At 36.4% G+C, this 14,065-nt stretch overlaps 2 protein-coding genes across 4 annotated transcripts in view; one reads left to right on the forward strand and one right to left on the reverse strand.

Moving 5' to 3' along the window:
- Positions 1-133: 133 nt before the first annotated feature.
- Positions 134-1,913, reverse strand: LOC113683583 (uncharacterized). The gene is made up of 3 exons (XM_027200839.2): positions 1,699-1,913; positions 1,484-1,574; positions 134-959 (listed from the first exon to the last, which is right to left on the reverse strand). Exons 1-3 carry the CDS (start codon positions 1,783-1,785, stop codon positions 733-735), a joined length of 405 nt encoding a protein of 134 aa, XP_027056640.2. The 5' UTR covers positions 1,786-1,913; the 3' UTR covers positions 134-732.
- Positions 1,898-14,065, forward strand: part of LOC113683551 (DNA repair protein RAD50-like) — a 30,021-nt gene continuing 17,853 nt past the window's right edge. For 2 of the 3 annotated variants that reach the window (XM_089205692.1, XM_089205689.1), the window contains exons 1-21: positions 1,898-2,034; positions 3,578-3,776; positions 4,113-4,196; positions 4,610-4,711; positions 4,903-4,962; positions 5,133-5,174; positions 5,340-5,413; positions 6,159-6,218; positions 6,892-6,937; positions 7,988-8,056; positions 8,663-8,752; positions 8,866-8,926; positions 9,354-9,431; positions 9,870-9,946; positions 10,141-10,242; positions 10,944-11,013; positions 11,702-11,802; positions 12,399-12,503; positions 12,705-12,806; positions 13,124-13,335; positions 13,854-14,036. In XM_089205692.1, coding sequence (XP_089061818.1) covers positions 3,654-3,776; positions 4,113-4,196; positions 4,610-4,711; positions 4,903-4,962; positions 5,133-5,174; positions 5,340-5,413; positions 6,159-6,218; positions 6,892-6,937; positions 7,988-8,056; positions 8,663-8,752; positions 8,866-8,926; positions 9,354-9,431; positions 9,870-9,946; positions 10,141-10,242; positions 10,944-11,013; positions 11,702-11,802; positions 12,399-12,503; positions 12,705-12,806; positions 13,124-13,335; positions 13,854-14,036 — 1,841 coding nt within the window. In that variant the 5' untranslated portion in view covers positions 1,898-2,034; positions 3,578-3,653. The remainder of the gene's footprint in view (positions 2,035-3,577; positions 3,777-4,112; positions 4,197-4,609; positions 4,712-4,902; positions 4,963-5,132; positions 5,175-5,339; positions 5,414-6,158; positions 6,219-6,891; positions 6,938-7,987; positions 8,057-8,662; positions 8,753-8,865; positions 8,927-9,353; positions 9,432-9,869; positions 9,947-10,140; positions 10,243-10,943; positions 11,014-11,701; positions 11,803-12,398; positions 12,504-12,704; positions 12,807-13,123; positions 13,336-13,853; positions 14,037-14,065) is intronic. The other variant, XM_089205691.1, reaches the window with a different exon arrangement.

Raw genomic sequence — 14,065 nt, forward strand, 5'->3', positions numbered from 1 at the left:
GAACCCATCCTGGTTCATAGATCTTAATCAAAAAAGCTTTCAGAATAACCCTCTCATTTGTTTTCCACACCCTTAAACCATTAATTGCTGAAAATCTTCAAGCTTAAATTCAGCCTGATTTCACTCAAATGAGTTTCCTCCTCTTAATTTTATTTTAAAAATTATTTTGTTTTATTTGTAATTACACACAACAAATAATAGTTCTGTATGTAGGAGATTCTGATTGGAGATTCTGCTCTCCTGCAAATATTTCTCAGATAATTAATTTGTCCAATATATAATATATAAATATATAATTTGTTCAATATGTAAAATATTTTACAAAATATTTTATTCTTCAAGAAGACTCTCATGTTATGCATTTCTCATAATCCCACATGAAATTTGCCATAACTTTTCTACCTTGTTTCATACTGTTAGATTTGTAATATGATGATAGAATAATTGTCCAAATAAATTCCCAGGACAAAAAGAGGCAAAAATAATATTATATTCTGACAAGACATATCATTCTCAGATAAAAATTCAATTTTTGTGCACTTTTGTTCCAGTCAATTATTTACTTGTATAAGTTCTATCTAAAATATGTTCAACAAAGATTTAAAGAGAACTATATAACTCCTTTTCTTCTAATTAATTATGGATGAAAATACTACAAATCCATTTGACAAGTGTTAAATCCAGAAATATAAATGCATTTATTCTTGAGATATATATGGTATAATATTTATTTCACCACTTTGGTACCCATCCACACCCAGTACATAACTTCATGTCTTCATCATGAGCAGTGTCACAGTTCTTTTGCCTTGTCTCTACCACAGCTGGGAGGTTTACATGAGTGGCATCACAGAGCGGTGGATTCTTGGTGTGTTTACAGTTACAAATAGAATAGATTCTTTGGGGATGATCTGGAACCTTCCATTTACGGGACTTGAAACCAGTTTTCTTGTGAGCTCCTTAAAAAAATAAATTTATTAACTTTAGATATATCAAATAAAAAAGATTGATAATGAAAATACAAGATTACACCATACTGATTCATTCCATCAATTAAATTGCATGTCTTAAAGTACAATAATTGGTTCAACCAGTCACTAAGATATCATTACGTTGCTCTAGGTGAAGTTTTTCCTTAGAAATTTAAGTGAGGATATAATTATGTAATAAAAACCTTAGCAACTTACATTTTTTCAGATGAAAATATTAATTTTCTCAACAGAATTTCTGACTTGAATAACATAAATACAGATAACTATACCGAAATATTAGGATCAGGTCCCCATAGCCAAACAGCTGGTTAAAAGTTTATCGAATTTCTGACCACAAGAGATAAAACACGGTGATCTTGGATATTACCTTCTAACCCGTAAACAGTTGATAACATGCAAAAAAGAGTTTTCCTTAGGCCTGGAAATACATAAAATCAGACTTAGTCAACCCATTCATCCGTCAGTTCCCTCTTTAGAACCAACTTACTTACCATCGCACCATGGCTGCTTCTTGCTCAGTCCACATGTACACCACTTCATGGTTTTTCCAGGTTCTAAGTCTTCCACATTACAGGGTCCATACTATACATAAAAAGAAAGGGCAAAAAAATGTTAAGTTGGAACTATGAGGCGGTAGGTCCTTTTCAAGGACAGATATAAGACCAGGCAGTTTTATCAACTCTTTACAACTGCTGAAATACAATACCATTGCAACTGCTGGACAGAGGTTTTCATAGTTTTTCTTCTTCTTCTCCGTGATGGAAGAAGCACCGTCAACAGATAGCTGGTCCATTCTAAGAAAATAACTGCTAAGGGTTAGAAAATCAGAGTTTCCGAATTCATGAATTGTTTTAACACTCTGTGTTCTGTACCATTCTGTACAAGCCAAAAAACGATAACTCCAAAACAAATACAGGCTTTGTAACCAGTCATTGCTTAGTTACCACGCCTTTCAAGTGACTTTCAAAATGGCGGGAGAATTTGCAGAGTACATTTAGAAAGAGGCTATTTGTTTTGTTTCTCGACGGAACTACCCATCGAAGTAAGCAAAGGTTTTATATATTTCATAATTGACAAAAAAAATTTATGGGCAGTCTGTGTCCTTCGTAGGCGATCTTAAACGTACAATCGATATGTAGACGTGCCGCAACCGCGAATCAGCTGAAACCGATAGTATTTATCAATTCCCAGTGCAAAGAGTCAGCTGGTTCTCCTTTTTCAACACGACATGAATGTTTTGGTGCGTTGAATAACATCAGTTTACTTCCTTTTTGCAGCATAACGCACTACATACGTCTGCAATCAAAATTTGCCATGAAAGGTCATTTAGTAGCCAATTTGAACTATAAGTAAGCGTGCTCAAAATCCCGATAGTGCACGCTGATAGCGTGAGCAAATCGCTTCGCCATAATTTTTTTTTTCGCGTGAGCGGCCATTGTAAGCGCGGGGAAAAATAATATATTTCGCGACATTAATGGATACAAACAGAGACTCGGCCCACCAGTCCCAAAACGAAGACAATTTTCCGACCTTTTCCCTTGGGCTAGAGTTCTTAAATGAGGCGAAAAAAGAGAAAAACAACGGAAAAGGAGAGTCCGCGAACAATCACTTCTGATATTGTTGTTTGTATTTTGCGTCGGATTTGATGCACAATTCCACCGGCTATGTTATAAAACAGTTGGTTCATGCTTCTAGCTGTGCACTATCGAGTTATGGAGCACGTGGGAAGTTTGGAGAGCACTCAAGAAGCTAGAGTTGCCCTTGGCTATTGCCTTGGGCAACTCTTACGCTTCTTTTGTGCTCTCCAAACTTTCCTTGTGCTCCATAGCTCGATAGTGCATGCAAAAGCATGAACCAATTGTTAAATGTCCTTGTTCCTTGACTGGTGAGGCCACCCTGCCTGTTGGTTGATCGACGTAGGTGTGGGAATGCATACGAGAATTTTTAAGATAGAAATGAAGGAAACAAATGGTGAGATTATCTTTTGATCTCAGATTTGTGTGTCTTACAAGTTCGTTTTGGTTACTAAAGCGGAAAATCAGAACCATATGCAAGTAGAGGCAATTTATTTTACTGAGCAGTAGGATTATAAATTTACCAGTGTAAACATATTGCTCAACATGGGTGGGATTGAGATTGAAAAAGTGGGCGTGATTTTGAATCTGACCCAGCTCTCATTCTTTGCATGTATTCATGTGGCCATTTCATAGAGTTCTTCTTCCTCAATATAAAGCATGTTGACATGTGATGGGCCTTAGGGAGGTGGACTAAATACATGTACCATAGAAAATCATGTGCACCAGGAGCCCATATAATGTACTCCTTAATAAGATAATTATTGATGTCAGAGCTGACATTTTGACAACTTCAGTGGAAGTTGTCAAGAATCCATGATGTAGTCATCATCATCTCTCTGGTTGTGACTTCCTTTCAGGTTTCCAAAATGTCACTCACTACTACTGAAAACATTAGCCTAATTTACTTAATCAGTTATTTATTAATGTAGGTATACTTTAGTTTTAAAAATTTACATATAGACAAGAAACATGTGCATTTTACATTAAGCAGGCTGTTATTGATTTTAGGCTTGACTGCTGGTAGATAACTAGGTGTGGCTCTACACTCATACCTCTGGTCTTGCGCAAATCACCTCTAGGCAAGATGTCATCATTAGAGAAGATGAAGATTCAGGGAATCCGTAGTTATTCCCACATGGAACCCAGTGTTATCGAGTTTCAGAAGCCTCTAACTTTGATTGTTGGACCTAATGGAGCAGGGAAGACGGTAACTTTCTTTCACCCATCACTCCTTAGCAACAGTACTTATTTTCTCCATCCTGTTCTCTTTACATTCACAGAAAAGGGGAACTCTTGTAACAGTCAAGAGCTTCTTTAGTTGGTGATCATTTCCTATATTCTCGTGACCTTATTGTTTGATTCAGGATTGATACTGTAGGGAGAAATTAGTTGCTAGTTTTTCACGGGAGTCAAAGAGTTATTTTGATCAGCTATAAATAATTTAATGGAAATATAGCTAGTAACAATTTTTGAAACAATTTAGTTGATCCCTAACTGTTATTATAGCTGATTACATTACTTTTTGCTGTCTTATGTTTTACAGTCTGTTATTGAATGCCTGAATTACATGGCCACAGGGGACATGCCTCCTGGCAGCAAACAAAGTTTATTTGTGCATGACCCCAAGGTAATGTATTCAACTTTGTTTTTCTGAGACGGGTGCAATTAACAGAAAACTGTACTCAGATCTGTAGCCATCCTCTAGGAGAAAGATTGAGGAGAACTTTTTATATTTAAAGGTCCAATTGACAAGCTGGTTTATTTAGAGTGTATCTGCCTTTATACATTTTCCACTGCTCAGTTCCTTTAGGGTTGCTGTGTTTAGATATGAGACATGAAGTTGATTACTGTGTCAAAGACCTTTTTGATTTTAATGTTACAACTGATATAATGAAACATTACATGAATCTGTTATATGGTTTTCCATTTATAAATAATTTTCCATGCTAATTCAAAGACTTGTCAAAACACATTACCTATAAAAATTTCCATCTTTCATGTTAGAGCTGTCATGATTCAATTTTTGTTCTCCTAACTAAGGTTGCAGGTGAGCAAGAAGTACGTGGGCAAATAAAACTGAAATTCAGGGACGTCACTGGTAGTCCTATTGTTGTAACCCGTACATTGGTTTCACTGCAAAAAGTATGTACACTTAGGATATTTATCAACATTACACAAGTTTGAAGATGGATTATGCTCTCTTCAAACAATTTTGAGGTTGTTGAAAGAGAGATAGTTGTTGATACACCCACAGTACCATCACTGACATTTGATAGTAGTCTTGTGTTTTGAAATCAAATGTGAAAGTTAATGCATTTGTTTTTTCATTATAGGGTAAAAAGATTGAAACAAAAACTTTAGAGGGAAATGTCATGAGGGAGGTCCATGGAGAGGTAATGTACACTGTACTCCCTGGAAAAATTTATACTCAAATTATTAGACAGCATACTGTTCACAATTTCTTCATTGAAAGAGTTATAGAAAAAAAACTTTTTAATTTGTAATGGACACTCAGTGAATTTTCCTGCAATCATGAAAAACTTTTTTTGATTGCCTGTTCTAGAGACGGAGTTTGAGCTCAAAGTGTGCTGATATCAACAGAGAGGTAAGCACATGCATGTATACACTTGATGTTTATGCATTTTATGGCAAGTTGCAATAACTAGATTATAAGTATAGTACATTTTTTCAATTATGAATAAATGATAATTAGTTCTGTGTACCATGCAGTCAGTGCAAAATAGCTGATTTTTTATGCATGCTATTTCAGATGATTTCATTTCTTGGAGTATCTAAAGCAGTGTTGGATAATGTGATTTTTTGCCATCAAGAGGAATCTAACTGGTAGGCAATTGACAAAATTGGTAAATTGAAGATTTGTACTAAAGTGAAGGAAAACTGACATTGCACAAAGGACCATGATATAGCTGAACTGTAAACTTTTGCAAGGCTTAGATTGTTTTGTTGATTTTTGTTTCTAGTCTTTGATTTTAGAAATAATATTTTCCATATTAGTGGACCATTTGGCTCTTTTATCAGGGGATTGTTCCATCATACATAGATGTGGCCAAAGTGCACTTAAATTGTAAATGGTCATGTTATTCCTACTTTAGTTATCTTATTATAAATTATTTCTTCAAACCTGAAAAATAACATTTATTAAAACAAATTTGTACATCAGCTTTTAAGTCCATTAATTGATCCTGAAGGAGTCTTTATGAGAATTACTAGTAAGTGGAAATACTGCAATAATTATATGTAGTTTCTTACATGCCACACATTTTGCCTGTTCCATCCAACCTATTTTCTGTCCTATGTTTGAGTAAAACGCAAACCTCCCAAGTTAGTGTAAGTTTCATTAAGTACTTAAGTTTACTAATCTGAGAACTTAATTTGCTTGTACTGGAGGCTTGTTTGCCTGTTGTATTATACAGTACTAGTAATAGCTTATCATTGGTTTCATTTTTCATGTTAATACTGTAAGTATGTTGTGAGAAACTATACACATTCCCTCATATTGTCCATATTAGTGAACAAGAGTCTTATAACTGATGAGAAAAACATGAACATGCATTTCTGTTAATTACAGGCCGCTTAGTGAAGGAAAAGTGCTCAAACAAAAATTTGATGAAATCTTTGCTGCCACACGGTATACATGATTACTGTACATAATGTGTGAAGTATGGTAATGATTTGATCAAGTGCCCTTGATGCCCCCCTTAAAGTTGTTTTTGTTAAGTAGCACCCTCTGTTCTATTAAGCACTTGAACTTCATAAGCACCCTCATTCTAATGAGTGACTTTAATCTGTTTTGCTTTCATTAGGATGAAAATATTTACTGAGTGTATATTTGTCCTTTTACAGTTTCTGCTTTTGTTCATTTTTGGGTAATCAACAAAAAACTTTATTTCACACATTCTGCTTTTTCTTACAAAGAAATAATTGTCCTGTCCCTAATAAGTGCCCTGTGTCCAGTAAGGGCTCTCCCTTGAGGTACCACAAGTAAATAAGTGACCCATGTGCAAAATTCAATCATTATGGTGCATGTAATTCATATGACTGCATATTTTTTCAATGTTGAAGTATGTGCTTGTCTACAGAGTACCTTTATTGAATGAATAAATTTACTAATATGGTTCTAAATGATAACATAAGAAATGTCTTGTAGCAAGTTAAATTAGCTTTTAATAAAAGTGTAGGAATTTTCTTACAATACCTAGTTGGTTAATTTAGCATGTTCTGGTAAAGCTAGAATTCTTATTTGAGTAAGTGATTTTTGCAGAAGTTGATTTTAACTTTTTCTTAATTCACATTTTTATTAGATACATAAAAGCTTTGGAGGCAATTCGCAAATTTCAAAAAGAACAGGTTTGTGCGATTTTAAATGGTGTGATTGTTGTTAGTTATGTATCTGGGTTAAAGTTCAATGAAAGAATTCTCTGCATGATGCCAGATGAGAAGTAAAATAGCAAGATTGTATCATGTATACTTAAAGCATCTGTTTGTTGAGTATCTGTAGAGTGTCAGTCAATAATTATATCGGCTGATACTTGACAGGCACTTGGCTAAAACTTAACAGACACTTGGCCGACACTTTGGTTGGCTCTTGCTACTGAGTTCTGTCTTCTCTACTCAAATACTTATTTTCTCTAGTCCTTGGAAACTCTTCTTTTGTGTTCCTTGTGGGTGAGGGAAAGAGGTCCAGAGATGGCTGTCATTCCAGCAAAATAATAGTTAACAATACAAATATACTACAAGTGCTTTTCATTCAACTAATTTATTCTTGTTTTCTTGTCACCATATTCCCACCAATAACATAGCTTTATTTTCCACTTATAAACCCACACACAAACCACAATTCCTTCAATTGCTCTGACAAAGGGCTAATGCTCAAAACATCAGCCTTTTAACTCTTAATGGTGGCCAATTTATGTTTTCAACTCAGTTTTTAACACTAAATTACCCGCTATACTCTCCCACCAACGCAGCACCACAGTTGTCGGCTGAGTGTCAACTGACATACTGACCAAGTAGTGACTGATGGTGGCAACTTGAATAAGGTGGCAAACAACAGTCTGTCAACATATTGACTGAGTTTTGATGGACTCTCAGTTGACTCATAGGCTCACAGTGTTCATTGATACTCAGCCAACAGATACCTTAAGTGTGTAAAATACCATAAAATTTTGTAATATATTGTATATGGATTAAGAATGCAGCCATGATTCTCACTGACTACATGTACCATTGCTTGCACCTTATGGTTTCCTGGTTTTGTTAAACCATATATACATTCATGTAGAAGTGAATATCCAGTACATAACTTGCAAGGAAACTAAACAAGCAATTCTACACCATCTGCTATTACAAATACAGGAAGAATTTTTGGTGTTTCAATATATAATTATACATTTACAGGTTCAAACTGTGAAAGAGTATTCTATAGAACTGGCTCATTTAAAAGCAAACAAAGACAAAGCAGTTCAGGTATTACACTGCTTTTCAATCTTGATTTATTTTTATTGAAACAAATTTTGTGACATTTTTGTGTTTACACATAATGCAGCCGTCTATTTCTTCTGAATCTCATGCTTGGTTTATTTTTAGTGTTTGGTAGAAAGGATTCTCAGTGATGTCATGATATATTTTTTTAGCAAATTCTGTGGCGTAAAACTTATCACTTTTATCAAATCATCTATTTGCTGTTATTATTAGCCACCACAACTTACTTACCATGATCATGTTGGGTATTACACTGACTAAATAGTGCTTAAGTCTGGCACAAGCGAACCGATCATATTTAATCCTTTGACTCCTAAGAGTGACTCACGTCTAATTTCTCCTTATAATATCCCCCCTGAATCACACTTTAAGGTCACAAGGAAAAAAAAAAGGAAATGACCTCCAACAAAAGAAGCTCTTTACTGTTAAACAAATTCTCCCTTTCAGCAACATAGGAAATGTGTTAAGAACAGTATGGAGATAATACATACTGATGTGGGATGTGAAGGGTTTATAATTTATTTTATTTTTTATTTCACCTTTGACATGTTAACTTATATTAAGATAATCTGATTTTTCTGATTTTCACAGATAGAGGGTGAGATGAATGAAAGCAAAGGAAAGATTGTAGCTACTAAAGATACGGTCAATGGGCTGAATGCAAAACTTGAACCAGTGGAGGTAATGAAGGCTGACTTTGTGTACATCACTTTTACTTATTGTACAATGATTATACATAGGCTGCCGTTACAAGTTTAGCTTCTTCCGAAATCAATGTGTTTATTGTGTTGTAGATGAGGTTAGCTGAACTGGCAGGAATTGCTGATGACGTGTTTGAATTAGAGAAAAAAGTTGGTAAGGACTGTCTCAATGTCGAACCTCGGTGGAAAATATTATATTTGTGAGTTTCTAGATGCATTACCACGCCTGCCAAAGACAAATACTAAATTGTATCACTTGTGATACCAGTAGGTTGTATAATAGAGAAATATGTTTTTTCGTCTTGTCACGAGCGTGGAGCAAAGAAATAATTCTGAGTTCCCATGAGGAATCGAACCTCAGACCTTCGGATTCCGCGAAGGGAGGTTATAAGTTAGTAAGTATGTTAGAAGTTTGGAGAAGTTAATAAACATTCCTGGGTGACATATTTTAGAAGTTCGTGATTTTCTTTATTTGAGAAAATTTTTTCGTCAAAGGTATTCCAGTTAACAAAAATCGTTTGAAATGAACTACATGTGCATGTAACTTAAGTACTATATAAATTTTCTCCTCTGTACTTTAGAGTCTTTGTCGACAGAGAAGAAGCAGCTGTCGAAAGTAGAGATAGACCTGAAAGACAAGATCAATTATCCTGTTGATGGTAATTTCTTTTTAAGCCTTTTACACCCTATGATCATTATGCATATTCTCCATACTGTTTCCATACATTTCTTAAGGTGCTGACCAGAAGAACTTGTTTAACAATCAGGAGTTTTTTTTAGTCGGTGATCATTTCCTTTATTTTCGTTACCTTAACGTGTGATTCAGGGTGATATTGTAAGGAGAAATTTGATGCTCATCACTCTTAGATGTTTTAAAAGGTCTTGAGAGTGACAGAGTTAGGAAAGAATTTAATAAAAACCAAAAATGTTACAGTAAACTTACGTTAATAGTGCACCTGAAATTCAGCAATGCGAGAACTTCACTATATTATAAGAAGCATTTTTTTTTGTCTTTTTGCCAAATATTAATGCAATTGTCAAGGGCTACCCTAGTGATCAGGTGCTGTATTATTTTTCATTACCAAACAATCCATCAGGTTCTGTGGAAGAATTACACAAGTTCTTTTCTGAATTTCAAAGTAGAGTCTTGGAGAAGGAAAAAATCTTACAGGAGGTAAATCAGTTGTGACATGTGAAAAAAGGTTATTTTGTTCATCGTAATCAATTTTGTATTTTCACTTGCGTGATGTAAGCTCTTTTGAAAACGTTTTTTTTTTCCTACTGTGCAAAACATACATTTACTGCGAAGCATACTGATGTTGAATGGCAAAAAAGTGTATTTCATGATCATACAATTGTTCCTTCTAGAGTGAAGGCAAACTACAGAAATTGTTCAAAGATCAGCAAAAGCTTAATGAGGAACGAAACAAGTTGTTGTTGGACCATGGAAAACTTGAACAGGAAGCAAAGGTAAGAAGGTGACCGAAAAACTCGCGTAGTTGTATACGACACGCGTGCATCGTGCATGTGGGTAAGACCACATCGCTAACGGTGGTTTACATCTAAAGAAACACAAACAAGAAATTAAGTGGTACATTTACCGAAGGCTTCTTCTCCACAACTGGAGTTTCCCTGCAATATCTGTAGACGGTCCATTCATTTTTTCTTTCGTTACCTTCTCTACAAAGGCCACCTCTAAGTAACGGCGCGACAGCCGTGACAGCCGGGAAAGCGCGTTCCAATTGCTAAAATTAGCTCTTATCAATGATCAGTTTTAAATTACTGACCGATGAGCAGCTGAATGCGTAACAACTCTCTCAAATGGACGAACCATTCAAGCTTAATTTATTTCTTCCTTCTTGTAACAGCCACGTCACTAAATCTTTGTTCCCAAAGTGGCTTTGTGGAGGGGTTTTAATGTAAATAGACATGTACCTCCACCAGCTTCCTGGAGGTGGTGAATGGTAAAGTCAGCGTTTGAGCTAAGCCAGAGCTTATCCTGCTTTTTTTTTTTGCTGTACCTTGAAGCGACAAGGTGTACTGATACTCCCTCCCTAGATAGGATACTTGTTCACCGTGCGCGAGAAAATTCAGAAGTAACAGTTGTGACTAGGACTGCATTTGAAGCAACAAACAGAACTTAATATAAGTTTGCATTATATGATTTACAGAGGCACGAGGAGAATCTAATCGAAAGAAATCAGATTATTTTAAAGATTGCTGAGGATTATGGCTTTAAAGGTAAAGTAGCGAACACTTTGTTTTAATTGTGTATTGAATCCATGCTCTGCATCGGAGTGTCAGGTTTTCCCTTCAGATAATGGTTAGGTATGGTTTTCAAAATCTCTGTGGTCAAAAGTTTCCCTACGTGGATCAGACTTCAAGCACCAGGTTGGATTCTTAGGAGCTGGCCAATGTCGTGTTGCCAATGTTCGTTGGCGGAGCACTTTACACTCATAGTACGTCTTTCTAGGTAGGATCTGATGAAATGCTGGGGGCTAACTTTTATGCACAGGCACATCCCATCCAGAAGGCAGGTGTTTCAGTGAAAGTCGCTTACCAGCGGTCTACCGCTGCCCATAAGATCTCTCACTGTCGTTTGTTTAGCCTGCGAGCACTGAGGCCCTCGTGTTTGGGTTACGCGTGACGGCAGAGCCGTCTTTTACACCTATCGGCAGCTGCTCGTTGAAAAAGTTATTGAAACCCTTGAGAAGGGAAAGTAATAATCTCAGTTACTTCGTTTCCCAACAACAGGGTTAAGCTTTGAAGATGCATGTTTACAGGCCAGGCATGCCAGAATTTTTTAATGTTTTTGTTCAATTTTTTTTATTCAAACAAATTTTTCCTTCACAATCTCTAAGGCTAAATCTAACTACAGGTGAGGTAATTTAACGCTGACTACAATTTGACATATTCGTATTTTATGAAGGTTATGACGAAGGCCCTTTTTCGGAGGACAGAGTAGATCAGTTCATTGGTGAAATGAAGAGGAAATTCCAAGATATTGTTGAAAACGCAAAACGTCAAAAAGTAAGGAGTTAGTCTTGTAATAGGAGAGCAAACGGTGATCTTGCACCTTATTAAGCACTTGTTAAGTTGTCTCGTTTTGTCTTGTGTTTTTAGATGACGTTAATACAAGCATTATTTGTACCTAAGGCTTTCTGCAAGGCCAAAACTCGAAGACAATGCTTCAACTGTTTCACTATCGTTTAAAGAAAACTAAAACAAAACAAAGTAAAACAACAGCAATGAATACCTGATACCTCGTAAGGATCCAAACCTGTGTCTGTCCTGATTTTTGGTGTTGCGCTTCTCTACCAACTGAGCTGTAGAGGCCTCATTGGTTAGCCAGACAAAATATTACACAAGGTTCATATTTGACGATTGTTTTGCATAAAAACAAAGAAAATGTTTTTCTTCTTGTTACAAGCGTGAGACTTAGAAGAAACTTTTGAGACTCCACGAGAGCTTTGTCATCAATTGAAAAACGATGTTTACACGTTTTTTCGCGCGCAGGGCAAAGTTAAAGTAAAGAATGAATCTTATTTCAGCCCTCTTGACGTTTCTCTTGTTCTACTCGTCTTCAGTACCCTTTGTAATATTTCAATTTTTTGTACATTCGACAGCAAGTATTTGAGGAGAATTTGAACAAAGTACAAGCGAAGCTTGATGATGTGAAGAAAAGTCAAGCTCAGTGCGAGGAAACTATTCGACTCAAGACCAAACTCATGGTAATGAAGCATTTTCAGCGGAACTTTTTTTCCCGCACCTAAACGATCACTATGCAAGATCAACTGACATCTCCGGTTTCAAACCATTTAATATTTCTAGTTTATAGTTTTATTGTGTTTGTCTGCCTCTTCCTCCCTTATATGTGTGCTTTTAATTTATATATTCTACTTTCTTACTGAATATTGTTCTTGCTTTAACAGAGAGAAAATCAACAGAAGCTGAGACAAATCGGCCAGGAATTGAGTAACGTAGACGCTTCAGCCAACAGACTAAAGACATTGGAGGAGGAACTACAGAGGGCGGTGCGTTTGCTATGAGAAGCTTGCTACTATAGCTGGAGTTAAAGCAATATTTATCTAGACATCTACGGTACCTTCCACATTACCCGGAGTTTTCAAGAATGCAGCACGGAAACGGATTTAAAGCTTTTAACCATCTTAACCAGCGCTACAGATGTGCGCTAATAACAAAGAACTCGTTTACCCAACCCCCCTTCTTTCTTTTTGAAACCAATGAAGAATATCAAAGAAGGTTTCATTATCAGTATTTACTTTGATACTTGAAGGGAATGTGAAAGAAGATAATAGGGTTATTTGCAAATATTTGTTTTAACTTCTAGGAAAGGGATCTTCAAGATGCTCAAAAGAGTGGTAACGTAGATGACTTGGGTAAAGACATTGATAAACTTCAGACTGAAAAGCGTAAGGTTGATAATGAACTGCGCCAGTTACGGGAAGAACAGCAGGCTATGCACATGCAGTCTACCACACAGGCTAAACTGGACATGCTCTCCAAGGAGAAAAACAACAAAGAGGATGCTATACAAAAAATGTAAGGACAATGCACACCAAAAAGTTCTTGAGAAGTGGTTAATAAAACCATCGTAACCAAAGTGTTGTGGCGGGAGCGGGGGCGGGAGGGGACGGGCTGGAGGATTTTGGTTGTCACGATAAAATTTACTGACTCCCTCCAGATGCTCTGTTATAGTTTCATGATTTCCTTCCCCCCACCCCTCCCCCCTCATTTGCAGTTAATTGGCAGTCGGTTCTCTTAGTCCCCCTCTTTAGACTCTTTTAGAGACGACAGATACCCTTACACTCCCTCTGAAAAGCATGTGACCCCCCCCCCCAATTCCTCCACACACCACCACCACCACCACCACCACCACCACCACCACCCACCCCCCACCGATAAATGATGACTAATCCCTAATTTCGGCCGCAATGACTCATGGATAAATATTTTTTACACCGTAAATGAATTTTATGACTTGATCCGTTTCCCTTATTTTCTCTTTAACCTGCAAAGCTCTGGACTAGACTACTTTTGTTTGCCATTTTTTTATGCAGCATGGATCGCCACGAAGAAGACCTGAAATCGACGTTTGGTGGACGGGGCTCATCAGAGAGCCTTTACACGAGACTACAAGAACACCTGAGAAAAAAAGAGAGAGAATTGAAAGACTCCAGAAATAATCTACAGAAACTGAAACAACAGCTTTCTTCGACACAAACGCGTAAAAGGATGATTATGTAAGTAGTACTCGTTAGCACTGAAGTCT

The sequence above is a fragment of the Pocillopora damicornis genome, chromosome 4 (assembly GCF_964200805.1).
Source record: "Pocillopora damicornis chromosome 4, jaPocDami1.2, whole genome shotgun sequence".
NCBI lineage: Eukaryota > Metazoa > Cnidaria > Anthozoa > Scleractinia > Pocilloporidae > Pocillopora > Pocillopora damicornis.

Bases quoted from the DNA above. Each gene is read 5' to 3' on its own strand.
- LOC113683583 (XM_027200839.2), bottom strand. From the start codon at position 1,785: ATGGACCAGCTATCTGTTGACGGTGCTTCTTCCATCACGGAGAAGAAG. The intron at 1,575-1,698 runs GTATTGTATTTC...TTTTATGTATAG, and splicing joins TCTGTCCAGCAGTTGCAATG to TATGGACCCTGTAATGTGGA. The intron at 960-1,483 runs GTAAGTAAGTTG...TATTTTTTTAAG, and splicing joins GAAGCAGCCATGGTGCGATG to GAGCTCACAAGAAAACTGGT.